The sequence below is a fragment of the Vombatus ursinus genome, unplaced genomic scaffold (assembly GCF_900497805.2).
Source record: "Vombatus ursinus unplaced genomic scaffold, bare-nosed wombat genome assembly UNPS02014805.1, whole genome shotgun sequence".
Classification (NCBI taxonomy): domain Eukaryota; kingdom Metazoa; phylum Chordata; class Mammalia; order Diprotodontia; family Vombatidae; genus Vombatus; species Vombatus ursinus.
This window is the reverse complement of record NW_020954583.1, coordinates 3,905,003-3,919,856: the sequence shown is the minus strand read 5'-3', so window position 1 is coordinate 3,919,856 and position 14,854 is coordinate 3,905,003. Positions and strand designations below refer to the sequence as shown.

General features: G+C 35.5%; 1 protein-coding gene across 4 annotated transcripts in view; it reads right to left on the bottom strand.

The window, feature by feature from the left end:
• Nucleotides 1-6,365: 6,365 nt before the first annotated feature.
• Nucleotides 6,366-14,854, bottom strand: part of VGLL3 (vestigial like family member 3) — a 58,056-nt gene continuing 49,567 nt past the window's right edge. For all 4 annotated transcript variants that reach the window (XM_027874137.1, XM_027874138.1, XM_027874141.1 and 1 more), the window contains one exon: nucleotides 6,366-8,302. In XM_027874137.1, coding sequence (XP_027729938.1) covers nucleotides 8,259-8,302 — 44 coding nt within the window. In that variant the 3' untranslated portion in view covers nucleotides 6,366-8,258. The remainder of the gene's footprint in view (nucleotides 8,303-14,854) is intronic.

Below are 14,854 nucleotides of genomic sequence, written 5' to 3'. Positions count from 1 at the left end.
GAGGTTGTAGGCTCCATTCACTGGAAGAGAGGGAAAGAAGAAGGGAATTAGCATTTATATAGCATCTACTATGTGCCAGGCACTGTGCTAAGCACTTTTTAAAAATATTATCTCATTTGATTCTGGACATCTTCAAATAGAGGCTGGATGCCCACTTGTCATACATGGTTTAATGCATATTCATTTTTAGTATGGGTTTGACAACATGGATACTAAGGACTTTTCAACTCTCAAATTCTATGACTCTTTAAAATCTCCCCTCCTGACCTTCAGCCCCAGAACATTTCATGAAAACCAAATTCAAAGAGAATGGTAAAATTAGGTTGAATTGCTTAGACCTAATACCAGGTGTCTGGTTTTTGTTAGAGCTCTTATCATATTATCTCAGTTCTTTTCTCATTTTTTTTGACTCTAGGTTCAAGAGAACATGCTGATTTTCAAGACAGGATGAGTTCCCTGATTTTATGGTACAAGATAAAAACAATCCTAAAATAATGATTCCTTGCTGGTTGGGGGTCATCACTGTTTAAGGACCATTTCCAGTAAGGCTTTCCTTCCCATTCTAATGACAAGCTTCAATGGAATCTTGCCTCCAAAGCATCTGGGTTATGCAGAAGCCTGGTTTTAGTACAAGTCCAAGCAAGTTCCCTGAAGTTCAAACTGTCTTTACAACATCATGTAACTCAGAAAAATTCCTTCCAGGCACCACCCACCTTTTCCAGTGGGAATCTAGTAAAATGATTCTTTTGGAAAAGGTTTATTGGAGGGGATAGGAGGGGAGGGGAAGCCTTACGTGTATGGTCTTGGAAAAAGGGAGAAAGGAAACGCGAAAATAAAAATGACAAGCAAAGATGGAAAAAAATAACCACTACTGCCACCAAAATATTCCACTCATGGATGAGAGAATACACCCTACAGCTGTTAGAACTGTCCTGCATGTTTTGCATATTTACATACATCAAGTATTTCCAAACAGCCTGGTGTTTGTTTTAAAATCCCACACTGAGATGTCTGGTAAAGCAGTCAGTGGAAATCTCTTTGCTTGGTGACGTGTACAGAACTGTTTTCAATATACTTCACATCATGTGCAGAGCAGAAGACTCAATCCTTGCTTAATCACCTTAGAGCATGATGTGAGTTCCAAACCCAGGAAAATACTTTGTAAAGTAAAACCAGAACCAAAGTTTAAGGCTGATATAATCAACCAAACAATCAATTAATTGTAATTGTTCAAAACAAATAAAACATGACCAGTTTGTAGTTGTTGCCGTTGCTGTTACTGCTGTTGTTGCTGGTGGTGATGGTGATGGTTGGTCTGGGAGGGGCACCCAACTCATTTAAAGGTGATTGGCTTTATTGCAGTCCACAATGTGTGATTTGGTTGTAATTTCTGATGAGGGAAAATGACAGAACTGAATGGATTTCTCATGTTGCCATATTCCTTTTTGAATCACATAACCCACAAAACCACAGATGGCCCATTTGAAAAAGATTAGGGAGCTTCCAACAGAAAGAGTGGGGTCATTTAAAGCTATATTTTCCTTTTAGCTTGATCCACAAGAAAAAGGATAGAATGTCATGCTTAAAGGGGAACAGATTTTGTATTTTTTGGCAAGATACAAAATCTTCTGTTGCTATATTTGGCTTTCTACAAATAGTCTCTTTCTTATATAAGTGTAAAGTGAAAGATCAATGCCAGTGCCCTTCATTCAGTCATAGCCAAACTTGGTATGGAAAATCAAATATTTGTATTTCACTGGTTCATGCTAACTCAGACACACAGATTATGTATTGATTAGCAAAATTCCAAGGCAAGGATACCTGCTTTACACATTAAGTGGATCAAAATGTTTTCTTTGCTTTTATTTAAAATTTATTTTTTCCTTTCTGCTGGCTAACTCACAGCAGATGTACTGATTCAGCTTGTGTAAAAGTGCAAAGCTTTACAGCTTTCTTATCAATTTTATCAATTGTTTATGAGGAGGTCAAAAGGGATGTTTGGAAATTTGGAACATTGCAGAATGGGCATACATTTCCAAAAAAGGAAGTAAAACAATTAAATAGTAGTTGGTTGTCCCCTGAGAAAACACACTTCAGCTATGAAGAATTCTCAACAGATGTCTCGGTCTCCACCCTACTTAGCGCCTGTCTCACATAAATACAGTGTAACCCTTTGGATTCTGAGACGTCCCTCAGAGACCATTTGAAACAGAAGTGGAACCAAGAGTTTTCTTTAACTGAGGCTATTGAACAGATACAGATAAAAGCAACAAAGTTTCCTCCCCTCTTTTTTTTCAGAACACCATTCTCCACTAGTGTCTGAATATTTACACTTTTGAAATACTGACTCCTCATGGTACAACAAAAAGAACACCAAATTTATAGTCAGAATATGTGGGTTTGAATCCTGACTGTTCCCACGTACTGACAGTATGATCTTTGTTAAGTTTACCACTTAATCTCCCTGGCCCAAAGTTTTCTCATCTATAAAACGAATTGGACTAGAGGACTTCTATCTAAAGTCCCCTTTGGCTCCAAATGGATGATTCTATGATTAGTGATGGATGGAAATTAAAATCCTACATTAGTATAATCTAAATAAGGGGAACTATGACAACCCTTCATAAAAAATACTGGAGAGTCTAGATTTGTCTAAAATGTATTTCCTAATGTTTTCAACATACAGATTCACATGATTAAATATTGACACTATAAGGAGTGGAGTGCTTCCATGTAAGCAGTCTGAGCTCTGCAACTTTTGTGACCTTAGGCAAGTACTTAAACTTTTCTGGGCCTCAATATCTTCATCTACAAAAAAGGGCATTGGTTTGCAATCCATTCAAGTTCCCTGTCAGCTCAACATGCTATTATTCCTTAAAACCAGATTCCCCAGCATTTCAGTTCACTCCTTTGTACCTCAATTTTATCCTTTTGTGTCACTAAGTTATATGAATAGAAGAGTGACACTTTGGGGTGAGTTCCTGTGGCCACAGTGAACATAAGATTTAACAAATGTAAAAAGTCCTCCCAATGAATCAGCTGATAACTGGAAGAATCCTCATGGAAAAACTTTAGTTACAAGGCCCCATATGTGACTTATATAATTGAACTTCACTAGTAATTCTAATGTAAAGACATATTTTATAACCTGCTCCTTTACTGAATCTTATAAATTCCTTGGCTCTCGAATAAAACTTATTAAAAAAAAACAAGACACTGAAATTTACAAAGATATTTATGAGTTCTTCTATTGAATATTAAGGAAACAAGAGTGCATTAGCTAATTGCAAAGAAATACAGAACAAAATAAAATGCTACATTAAAATATAATCATTAAAATTCGTCACGTTAAATTATTTATTAAACAATGACAATTTTTAATACAAAGTTCTTCATCATTTCATATCATTTACACATACTAATGACAGTTTTATTGAAGGGATGATCAGAATTGGTAGGGATGGGGAGTATGGTGGTGTTTTTGTTTGTTTGAGAAAACACCATCATTTGTAAATCAACTTTTGAGACTAAAGGTCCTGTTGGCATGATTTCATAGACATTTAATGTTGCTGAGATGTGCAAATATTCCATTCTAGAAATGCAAACTTCAACTAGTATGAAAACTGCTTATAGATCTAACTAGCTTGGAGTAACTTTGCCTGCCAATATATGTTTTCCATATTAATTTGCAGTTTCCCAATTCAATAATGTAAATTACAGAATTCCCACTGCTAGATAGTAATCCCTTTTGCCAATTGTAATTCTCTTACCTTAGTATTTAAGGATGAAAAGAGATCCTAGTGAACATTTTTCTTTAAGAATACAAATAAAAATACAATTCTGTGTTGTAGTTTTTTTAAAATTGTGTGTGTGAATTATCATTTATGAATTAGCTTTAATTTTTTCAAGATTCTAATTATTTTCAGAAATTAAAATTGGTATAGTTTAGCAATTAGTGATTATTACCCTAACCAAACACATAAGGAAGTGTACTCTATTAATAGAGGCCAAAGAAAAGTTCTAATGTTGATTATGTACTAAAAAATTAAATGAAGAATTCTCCTTCTAAAAGAGTGGACATGCACAAAATATCTTTCCGGATATTTTTTTCAAAGAATGCTGTTTGCTACTAAACAATCCTTGATCCCCATTTGTGTCCCATGTGCTGTTACATTGGCATATAACACAATGATCTTTGGACCCAGTAGGAAGCAAGGAGCCATATTGAATTATTGGGGCATATCAATTCCTCTGACAGGTGTAAGGAGAGAAGGAGTGGATGCAGCTTTTTGACACTTTAAGGCAAAACACCAAAGAAATAAACAAAAAAACCTGGCCTTAAAGAAGATAAAAGACATAAAAGAATGTCAATACCTTCTCATAAAGATCAACAGTATTTCTATCATACTGGAAGGAGTGTCTTTGATACAATTAATTCTCAGAAAGCATTAAGGAGAAAAAGCCTATCAAAAGATTCTTAAATTTCAACTGTTGTGCTAGTAGTAATCTCACGTAAATAATATCTTCAAAGACAGGTGTTTTCATCATGGGTCTAAAAATGCTATAAGGTCATTTTATTACAGAATGAAAATATCTTTTCTCCAAAGATAGTGACCAATACCAATGTAAGCAACATATAAGAGGAACGTATCCTTTTAGAAAGATGTGAATATCTGTACTCCTGTAGAATAAAAGTATTGAGTACTTGCTGATACTATACATGAAAACTGGCAAGGTGTTTTCAGGATTGTTTTTAAAAGCCTTTGCCCTCTCCTTTCTGCCTGAAAAGGTGATCAATCACAATATTTTTAACTGCCATCAATACTCCTTTGTAACTGGAATGGTGGTAGTGAACTCTTTCCATCTTCAATAACAGACACATTGTACACATCTGCTTCTAATAGTTTCTATTTTTTCCCCCTAAACTTGAGTAAATCTGCTGACTGGGATTATTTATAAAGTATTTTCCTCCCCCTCATATGGAGATTTTTTTTTCTACCAGATTTTACTACTTTTCTTCAAGTTTGCAGGTAAGCGAATTAATGGCCAACTTCAAATGCAAAGTTTTTTTTTTAGCTCAGCTATGAAGAAAACCTAAAACACAATGGAGAAAAAATTCCAAATCTTGATATTCTAAGTCAACTGATGTATTAGCTACATGAGGCAGAACTTTGGAGTCACTGAAGAATAAAAGTAAATGAAATGAGTTAATTTATTTCTTTATGAATTGGTATATTTAAGAAACCAGAGCATATTATGGGTTTTAAATTTTATTTCCCACAACTAGTGAAAGAACAGAAACGCAAGGAGTTTTGAAAGCTTGACTTGTGGAAAATAACCACGCCATAAGGATATGGACTGACCTATGATTCCCAAGGGGAGGAACCTCCTTTTACCAATACAGGTTGGCACCTTTTCTGTAACCGATAGCTTAGAGAGTTCCCTAGTACACGTAGAGAGTAAATGATTTTCCCAGAGTTACACAGCAAGTATGTGTCAGAGACAACACTTGAACCTAGAACTTACTGCTTTAACTATAGCATAATGTCTGTATTTTATGACAGAAATGGAGAAGGGACCATTAAGGAACCTGTTTTATAGCCTGCTTTGCCCAAATGATAGTCCAATGATTAGCAATATATTGTAATCAAGTTCTAGTGTAAATCTTTGACTTTCTCACTGCTGAGTAGAAATGATGTTAAAATGGGTGCTGAAAAATGTTAAGGATATGCGTGAATGGTTATGCAGTTTCTTCAGAACATAGCTTCCACTTGCCATTCTCAATAACAGAATCAACACAGTTAGCCAGGCTATAATTTCCTAGAAGGCAAGCCCACCTTTTACTGAGTGATTGGCTAAGTGGCTTAAATGAGTAATCACTCAACTTTGAGGGAGTTCAAATCTCACTTTATACACTAGTATCACTTAACCTCAGCCTCAGTTTCCTTATATGTAAAATGAGCACAATAATAGAGTTAACATATGTACAACACTTTGCAAAACTTAAAGCGCTATGTAAATCCTAGCAATTATTATTAATGCCTATCACCCGTATATGGAAGGTACCCTAACTTTCGAGTATACACCAGAAAGATGTGAAGGCAATTCACAGGGGCATATTATGTTAAAGTTGTGTCCAGTTAAGAAGAAGAACATTATGAAACCGAAACATAGTAAAAACAGGGGGAAGGTAAAGGCCTAGAAACCAAAGGATATATAGGAAAGAATACATGGGTTATAAGAACAAAAGAAGAGATCCACAAAATACAACCATAGATCTGAATATCAGCTATGAAAATCCATCCTAGCTAAGTTTATGGTGTTGTTTAACATACTAAGATATATACATACACATAAATATATGCTTTAAGCTTTAAAGTGGTAATTTATTATACTTTGAATTTCATAACGGAAGGGAAAATGAGAAATCATCCCAGCAAACAAAACTCAGAAGTTCTTGGAGCTAATTTTTGAATTTTGCTCATCTCTGGAAGTACCATAGAAAGTAACAAGTCATATTTTTAACCACTGAAGACAATAAGAAATACTAATGCCTATTTTTCTTTTGCAAACTCTAAAGACATCACTCTGTTCATTGATTCTCAATGTCAGTCCACATTCTATACAAATCAATACCATAAACATGAAATTTCATCTGATTTGATCTGTCTTTCCCTTCAGAATCCATAATTTTTCAGTTTATTAACACATTCCAAATGATCCTGATTAATAACCCAAATCAAATTCTTCCTTGGATCTAATCATACCCATAGGTTTGCCTTAGAAATGTTCACTTAAAAAGAAAAACAGTACACTTCAAGAACTGCAAAATTTATGCTAGAAATATTACAGAATATATGTATTCCCTTTAAATGGCACGGATAGGAACCGGACCTGTGATTTCACTGACATAGGGACTCCAGAGTGAAGACAATCCCTCCACAAATGCAAGTCGGAAACTTTTCTTCAAAAATTGAGTTTTAGAAAACTCCTTAGAACAATGAGGGGTTAAGGGACTTAACTGGTCCCAGAGACAGTATGTGAGAATTGAACCCAGGTTTCTGGATTCTAAGGCAAGCTTTCCATCTACTGTGCCACAGCAATCTCTTGGTTTCAGATGTTTGAGGGAGAAAAAAAGAAAAAAGAAAAGAAAATTTGGAGTACTTATGAAATATTAAGCTCATAGTTTTGTGATTTGCACAGCACCTTGCTTATTACAAAACTTGCATATTCCCTCTCCAAATCTCTCACCAGGAAAAAAAAATCCACTTAAAACAATGGGACTTTATGCTACCAAGAATAGATAATTTGAAACAATGGACCTGATTCACTGGAACTAATGGGTTACCAATTCTCTAGTGTGCCCATATGAATTCTGGATACATTTATGCATGCTGGATGAGCTGGGAATATAATTATGATACTACAGGCAAACTCTTCAGATGATGCCAAAGAAATGAAATATTCATTTTCCGCTCTACCATGAGCATTGAAGAACTTTCCTTTGAAACCACATATGCACCTAATAGCTGTACAAGCTAGGACAAGAGTTGAAAGTTTCAACCCTTCAAAGCGCTATCACGTGAAAACAATACCAGACTGGTTTGGCAATGTGCTACCATCTTTAAAAGGAAAAGTATCAAACACTTGAGGTAACCTGAAAAACACAGAGACATATCACATCACAGATATCTACAAGTAAGCATTTTTATATATTGTTGCCAGTGCTTCTCTGAGAGCAAGTTCTTTAAACAGAACTTAACAATTTTTACAATTTTTTTAAAAAAAATACATCCCTCTAAAATAGCCCATCAATGCTAAACCACACTTTCTGTATTTCTACAAAAATAGATGCACAGAGAGCTACAAAATTGTATTCCTGAAAGGATGAGCATTGCCATTGTGGCTTGGCCTTTTCCTGACAAATAAGGTGATTTGTTTAAAAGGAACAAAAAAATCAAAATTAAATGGAAAATAAATCATGCTGTTGAAAAGAGCAAAGAGGAGGAGAGTTGCACAGGCTCAGGTAAGGGAAGAATCAAACAAACAAATAAAGACTTCTTTTTTCAGTGTTCTAGGTCCCATTAAGCCTTCTCAAGAAAAGGCTCCAAAACAAAACCAAAATGTCTGATTTTTCATCTTCTCCTTCAATGAATATGTATCTTGTCCTCATGCAGAAATAAAGAAACACTGGCGACAGCTCCATGCCAGTTGTCCTGGGGTTCTGAATCCAGATTTACTTGATACTATTGTGTGTTTCAGAACCAAGGAGACTCCTTGCTCTTGTCCTGGTGCTGCAGACCTAGATGGATAGAGAGACAATGGAAGAGGCAAAACAGTTAAAAGAAGCTATTTTCAGAAGTGGACACATTATATTTGGAAATGTGAAAAAAAATCAAATAAGTAAGAAAAAATTAAAAGGGATGGTTCTCAGCCATTCTACTGTGGAGTCACTGAATCAGGGAGATGTGGATGGAAATAATGTCTCTAATATATAGTTGTGTGACCTTACCAAAGTCACCTAATTTCTCTGACTCAGTTTCCTTATTTTTAAAAGAAATAATCTGTTATTACCTCCCTCACAAGATTGTTGTGGGACTAAAATGAAATAAAGTACTTTGTAAATTTTAAATTGAGAGCATTGTTGTTGTTTAGTCCTTTCAGTCATGTCTGACTCTTTATGACCCCATTTGGAGTTTTCTTGGTAAAGATAGTGAAGTGGCTCACCATTTTCTTCTCTAGCTCATTTTACAGATAAGGAAACTCGGGCAAACTGGGTTAAGTAACTTGCTTAGGGTCAAACAGCTAGTAAGTGTCTGAGGCTGAATTTAAACTCAGGTCTTCCTGACTTCAGGCCCAGCGCTCTCACTATGCCACCTAGATGCCCTTAAAGTGATACACCCACATACTCACATGTGTTTTTATTTTTGGACCGGATCTGTGGTCTAGTCTTGGTAAATGGAGTTCTCTATGACAAATCTCTATTTACCAAAGCAGGTCAGTTCCTACTCTGCCACTTGTAGCTAATTACTATGGTTATGCCTTCTAATATTTTATTTTCCTAAGAAGACAAGATATGTCATGATTTTCAAAACAGTCATGTATTTGGCATAAGGCTAAAACTATTTTAAGAAAACTAGGTGGTAGAGTGGGTAGGGCACTGGACCTGGAGTCAGGAAGACCTGAGTTCAAATTTGTTCCCAGATGCATACTAACTGTATAAACCTGCACAAGTCACAACCTTTGCCTGCTTCAATTTCTTCAACTGTAAAATGGGAATAATAATAGCTACTACCCCCCCCCCAGAACTGTTGTGAGGATCAAATGAGATAATATTTGTAAAGCATTTTGCAAACCTTAAAGTGCTACATATGTGTCAGTTTTTGTTATTGACCAGTAAGCTCTGGAATCATACTAGCCCTTCGTACTTTCATCGGGGTGGGGGTGGGGGCTCGGATTTTTAGCCTTTGGCAAATGGAGAAAGGTTTTGCTTTCTTAGAGAGTGGATTAATGGTGGGAAAATAAGGGCACAAAACAATCTAATTTCTACTTTTGAAACTCTTTCCAAAAGAATTGTTGCTGCTAAATTGCTGGACATTCAAGCAACAATCAACCAGAACTAAGAGTTGTTGTTATTAACTGGTACTGACAATGAAGCTATCAGATTTGTTGAGTAAAATGCCTCAAAAATCCATATTCCCATCTATTGGATTTCCACTGTACATTGACACCCTAAATAAAAATGCCCTATGTGTCTATTTGTATATTTAATCCATACTCAATATTTAATGTTTAAGAAGATATTTGTGAAAGAAGGGAAGTAAAACAGATATTATACTATGTGGTTAATTCTGTGTACTAATCAGTTTAGATCAGTGGTATCAAACTCAAATAGAAATGGGATCCCTAATCTATACATAAGGATCCTGTGGGCCAAATATTGTCTTAGTTTTAAAATGTAATGCTATCTATGTTTTATTGTATTTTTATTTATTTATATTGTTTGTTAAATATTTCCTGATTACATTTTAATCTAGCATGGGCCACACTCAGGAGTGTTGTGGGCCATGTGTTTGACACCTCTGATTTAAAACATGGGAAATCAGGATGATACTTAAAGATTAAGTGCTATCTGAAGCCGCCATCTGTCAACCTTTGCAACTAGGGAGTGATTGGTTCAGACCATGTGACCTAGAATCTGTTTAGTTTCTGTGGTAGCTTCTCCTGTGGTTTGTGATTTTATGATCTAAATCCTAAATACCATGCAAGGGCAGGTAGAAATTGAGTCTGCTTTATTGTTTTTGATGGATGCTATGTTGCTGATTTGCTAAGTGTGACAATTTGCCCTGCTGTTTCAATTTATAAAGTTTGGGATGTGAGTGGCAGATTTGTTTTATGTCACTGTTCACTCTTTAAATGGTCACTCTAACTTTTACATGTTCCTAAAACAGCTGCAACAAATCCTTTTCTTACCTTAAACTTGTCAAAGTATTTCATAAGACAACAGGGAGTCATTACAAAAACAGACACAATTAGTAAGTGTGATGGAGACACTGAGGTGACCTAAAAAGCACACTATGGGACTAGGAAATAGACAAGGGAAAGGTAAGATATAGAGCCATTTGACAAGATTACGAACACCATCTACAGACCATGGCATTGGTCTCTTTGTTAAAGTAAGCACTGCCTGAGTAAAGAAAGCATCAGAATTGTCTTTCAGGAAATCTGTTGCCACACGTGGATAACAGAAACAACAATTTGTTCTACTCTTTCCCCAAATAATGGATCTTGTGCATATCAATCTAAGTTTCCTGTATTCATTATAAAAATCATTTCATGGCGAAAATTATTTGCAGTCTTGAAACTATCCCAATTGAATAGCCTATCCAATTCAAACTACCTTCACTGACAGTTTGCTGAGTGCATAAATATTTTTCTCATTATCAAAATGTCTTCTGAATGGCTTAGTGTTTCCATATTTGAACACTACATCAATGTATGCAATACTAGAAATACAATTCATGAATGCTGCTTCTAATACCAGGTAGTTTTGTTAAAAGATTTTTTTCTCTTTAATTCCATTAAATAAAAACAATAGCCTGCTTATGACTTCCTTTTTTTGCAAGTATCCATCCATAATTTTAATTCAGTCATGACCATCCTGGCAAGTCATTCTAGGTAGGTAATAATAGCTAAGAGTTATTACTTAAAAATTAATTACTGTTGTCATATAGCTTTAAAATGAAACTCTTAATTCTCTCTATAATTCATCAGAGACATTTAATGTACAGATTTCCTCTCCACTTCCCCACCCCATCAATGATTTCCTTTCTTATCTTGTTGGATTGTTATTTGCTCATGAAAAAGTCTTTCAATTTTAGGTGGGGTACTATACCTGTGGAATATTGCATCTGCTGTCATACAAGGTCAATATATTGTTTAGTTTAGATGAACTGCATTTATGTTTTTGTTGTTGTTGTTGCTGTTGTTTTTTGTCTGTTTTATTACTTTTCTTTGTTACACTGAATGACTTGTTTAAGGAAGGTGAAAGAATATATTCAGAAACAAATGTGATATGAAGACAAAGGATCATTAAAAATCAATACACATATAATGAATTAGCATTGTGAATGTTAGATATGGAAAGGAGATATTTATTTACAAACACTTCAAAACTTGCCTGATAGAATCTATTTCCCCATCATAGCCCCATTACTACAAATTGTTTTTCATACCTGACCAAGAAGACCCAGTGTGGACCCCAGTGTCATGTATGCTTTAACTCAAGCCACAACCCACCTCCACCCTACTTTTCTTTGGCAATGTGGTCATTTCAGAAATGATGGGATCATGACAAATGTGAAACAATGTAAGGTATTAAGAGAGGTTTTCTGTTTCCCCACAGCTTCCTTTCATAAAATCCTCCAACAGTAGACCTTTCTTTTCATATGATAATCAATACTAAGGCTTGAGAGGGGGGAAAAAAGAGTTTCTCATCATAAAAGAGCTATAGACCCAGAATCTTGGCATCTAGTAATTATTATTATGAGACGTAGAGCTACTTTGGTTCAATTCAAATTAAAGGTGGACAGGTTCATGCTATTTAATACTATTTTAGGTACAAAAAGTCAAATGTGCTTGCCTCACCCCAACCTTATATTATATAATGATTCCCTACTAAGATGTAGTAAATAAATGTGTCCTGTTATATGATATGTTAACTATTGTAACCAGATTAAGGGTACTAGTTGGGTGCTATGTGCAGGGTGACTAACTGAACAAACATACCTGTCACTGCTGCTGGTTCATTTCTGTATGAAGTCTTTCCCCAAGTTCATAAACAGACTAGTGGGTATGGATATCTCAGAGACTACCATCTCAGATGTTGATTTTTAGTCATTTCAGTCATATCTAACTCTTTGTGACCCCTTTTGGGATTTCCTTGGCTAAGATATTGGAGTGGTTTGCTATTTCCTACTCCAAGTCATTTTACAGATGAAGAAACAGGCAAACAGGTTTAAATGATTTGCCTGTGGCCACACTGCCAGTAAGTGTCTGAGTCCAGATTTGAACTCAGGAAGATGTATCTCTGACTCTAGGGTTGGCACTCTACCACACCAACTAGTTGCCTTATTATCTCAAAGATTCTCTGTCTAATCAACTCATCCCATCTCAACCTGAATTGAGGAATATCCTTCAAATTTCACTAGCCTTCCCTCTCTCTCATTCCTAAACTGTGCACTTACTAATTTGGACACAAATCATTGTAAATGGCCACACATTTTAATAGAAATTTCAAATAGTACAAAAGCTCAAATAAACATATAAAGCAGACTTACACTTACTTGCAGGCTGTGATGGGGGGAGGGAAATAGAGGTGGGGAAAGAACCTCTTTTCCCTTACATTACCTCTCACCAACCAGAGGAGAAATGGGAAGTGAAAAGTGATATGGAATTGATTCCACTGGACTCACCAGCCTCTGCAAGTGTCTGTTTCCAGTTAGCTTTGAATTTCTTTTTTTTTCTTTTTTTTTTTTCCTTTTGAGTGAGGCAATCGGGGTTAAGTGACTTGCCCAGGGTCACACAGCTAGTAAGTGTCATGTGTCTGAGGCTGGATTTGAACTCAGGTTCTCCTCTAGGACCGGTACTCTATACACTGCTCCACCTAGCTGCCCCTAGCTTTGAATTTCGACCTGCCCTCCCTGCCCCACTAGATTGTGCTTCTCCCTGCCTTCATGCAGTCTTCACTATCCCCTGAGTTCTCATTTTCTTTTCTTTCCCTGCTTTCTGTCACTGGAGCAGCATCCAGATCTTCTTCTCTCCCATTCCCTCTGTGTTCCTTCTCTGTGTCTCCACCATATTTCTTCAGAGTGGAAGTTTATTCCATAGTCAAAGCTCTTAGAAACTTGGGAATTTCTAAGTAAAATGTTCCAGTACCTGTGCACAGATACTTCCATTAACCCCACTAATTCTCCATTATAACATCTCTGTGAGAGGTGTAACACTATAATTTGTTCAGAACTTTTCTCCTATGAATTCAACCCAATTCAACAAAATTCGTTAAGCATCTATGATATGCAATTTGCTTAACCTCTATTTTCTCCCAAGTAACTTCCTATGACTAACTTGAGGGAAGTAGATGACTTTTTGTCTTTTGCCTCTTTTTATATCTTCAACAGTGCCTGGCACATAGTAGAGACTTAATGTCTATTGATTGGTTGGCTATAATTTGAAGAGTAGGTACCCATCTGTATTGCAGAAGGGTTTTTTTTAAAATAAAAATGACATACATTTTAAATAAATATAATCTATTTTTATGTTTCTAACCAGAAAGCATTAAGTACCTCCTGATACATAAATCATCTCTGGGTGCTGTACAAGAGAGATACACAGATCTGCTTTACAACATGATTTGGAGGAAGATTGGTGGAGTGACAAGAAGACTGGCTATGGGTTCAAATCCTGACTCTGTTACTAGATACCTAATGTGAAGCACTATAGGTCATTTCACTTTTCTAAGTCCCAGTTTCTTCACCAGTATATGAGGGCATTAAGGTATCTTCTAGCTTTAAATCCTGTGTTCCTAATGACATGACAGAAACTAGATCATTTTAACACCTGGAATCAATTGCATGTAAATCTTTTTATTTTATAAAATTTGTATTATTAATGGTGGTAAAAATGACCTTCTACCAAAAAGTTGGGGCTATCACTTAAATTCCATTTATCTAATAGTTTTTGAATAATACTTATTAGGGGAGGAGATAGCATCTTCACACAAAAATGGGGAGAGGGGTTAGTAAGCAAAGGAAAAAAAAAGAAGAGATAGTTATACTCAACCTTACGAAAAGGAAACAAAGTAAAGAGTTTATATTCAACCTATGCATTATGAATTTGACATCATGACACTAACAGTTTTAGAGATCCTTCTCCATTTTTAATACTTCAGAGCTAAGTAATCAGTGTTTTCAAAAATCACCTTAAAATATGAAGATATATTCTAGTGGCATCTGTCCATCTATCATGGCTCAAGAGACTTTTTAACCTTTATTAAGCGAGAAGACAAAAGTAAAGATTTTAAGAGACTATAGGCAAATAAATAACTTATTGGCAGAAGAGAATTCTAGATCCCTAGATTATAGTAATGCTTTCTGAAGTCCCTGCTTGGATTACAATAATAGATTCCCTGCTAGAAAATAAGTTTGAAACTGTCTGAACTTGTTAGATAAACTTTAAATTTTGATCTAAAGTAGGACACAAAACATTAATTTTTAAAGTAAGAATCACTGGAACTAATGGCACTAATATACTTTATTATGTTATTGTATAAAGTGCAGTACCTGCACACCCGGAG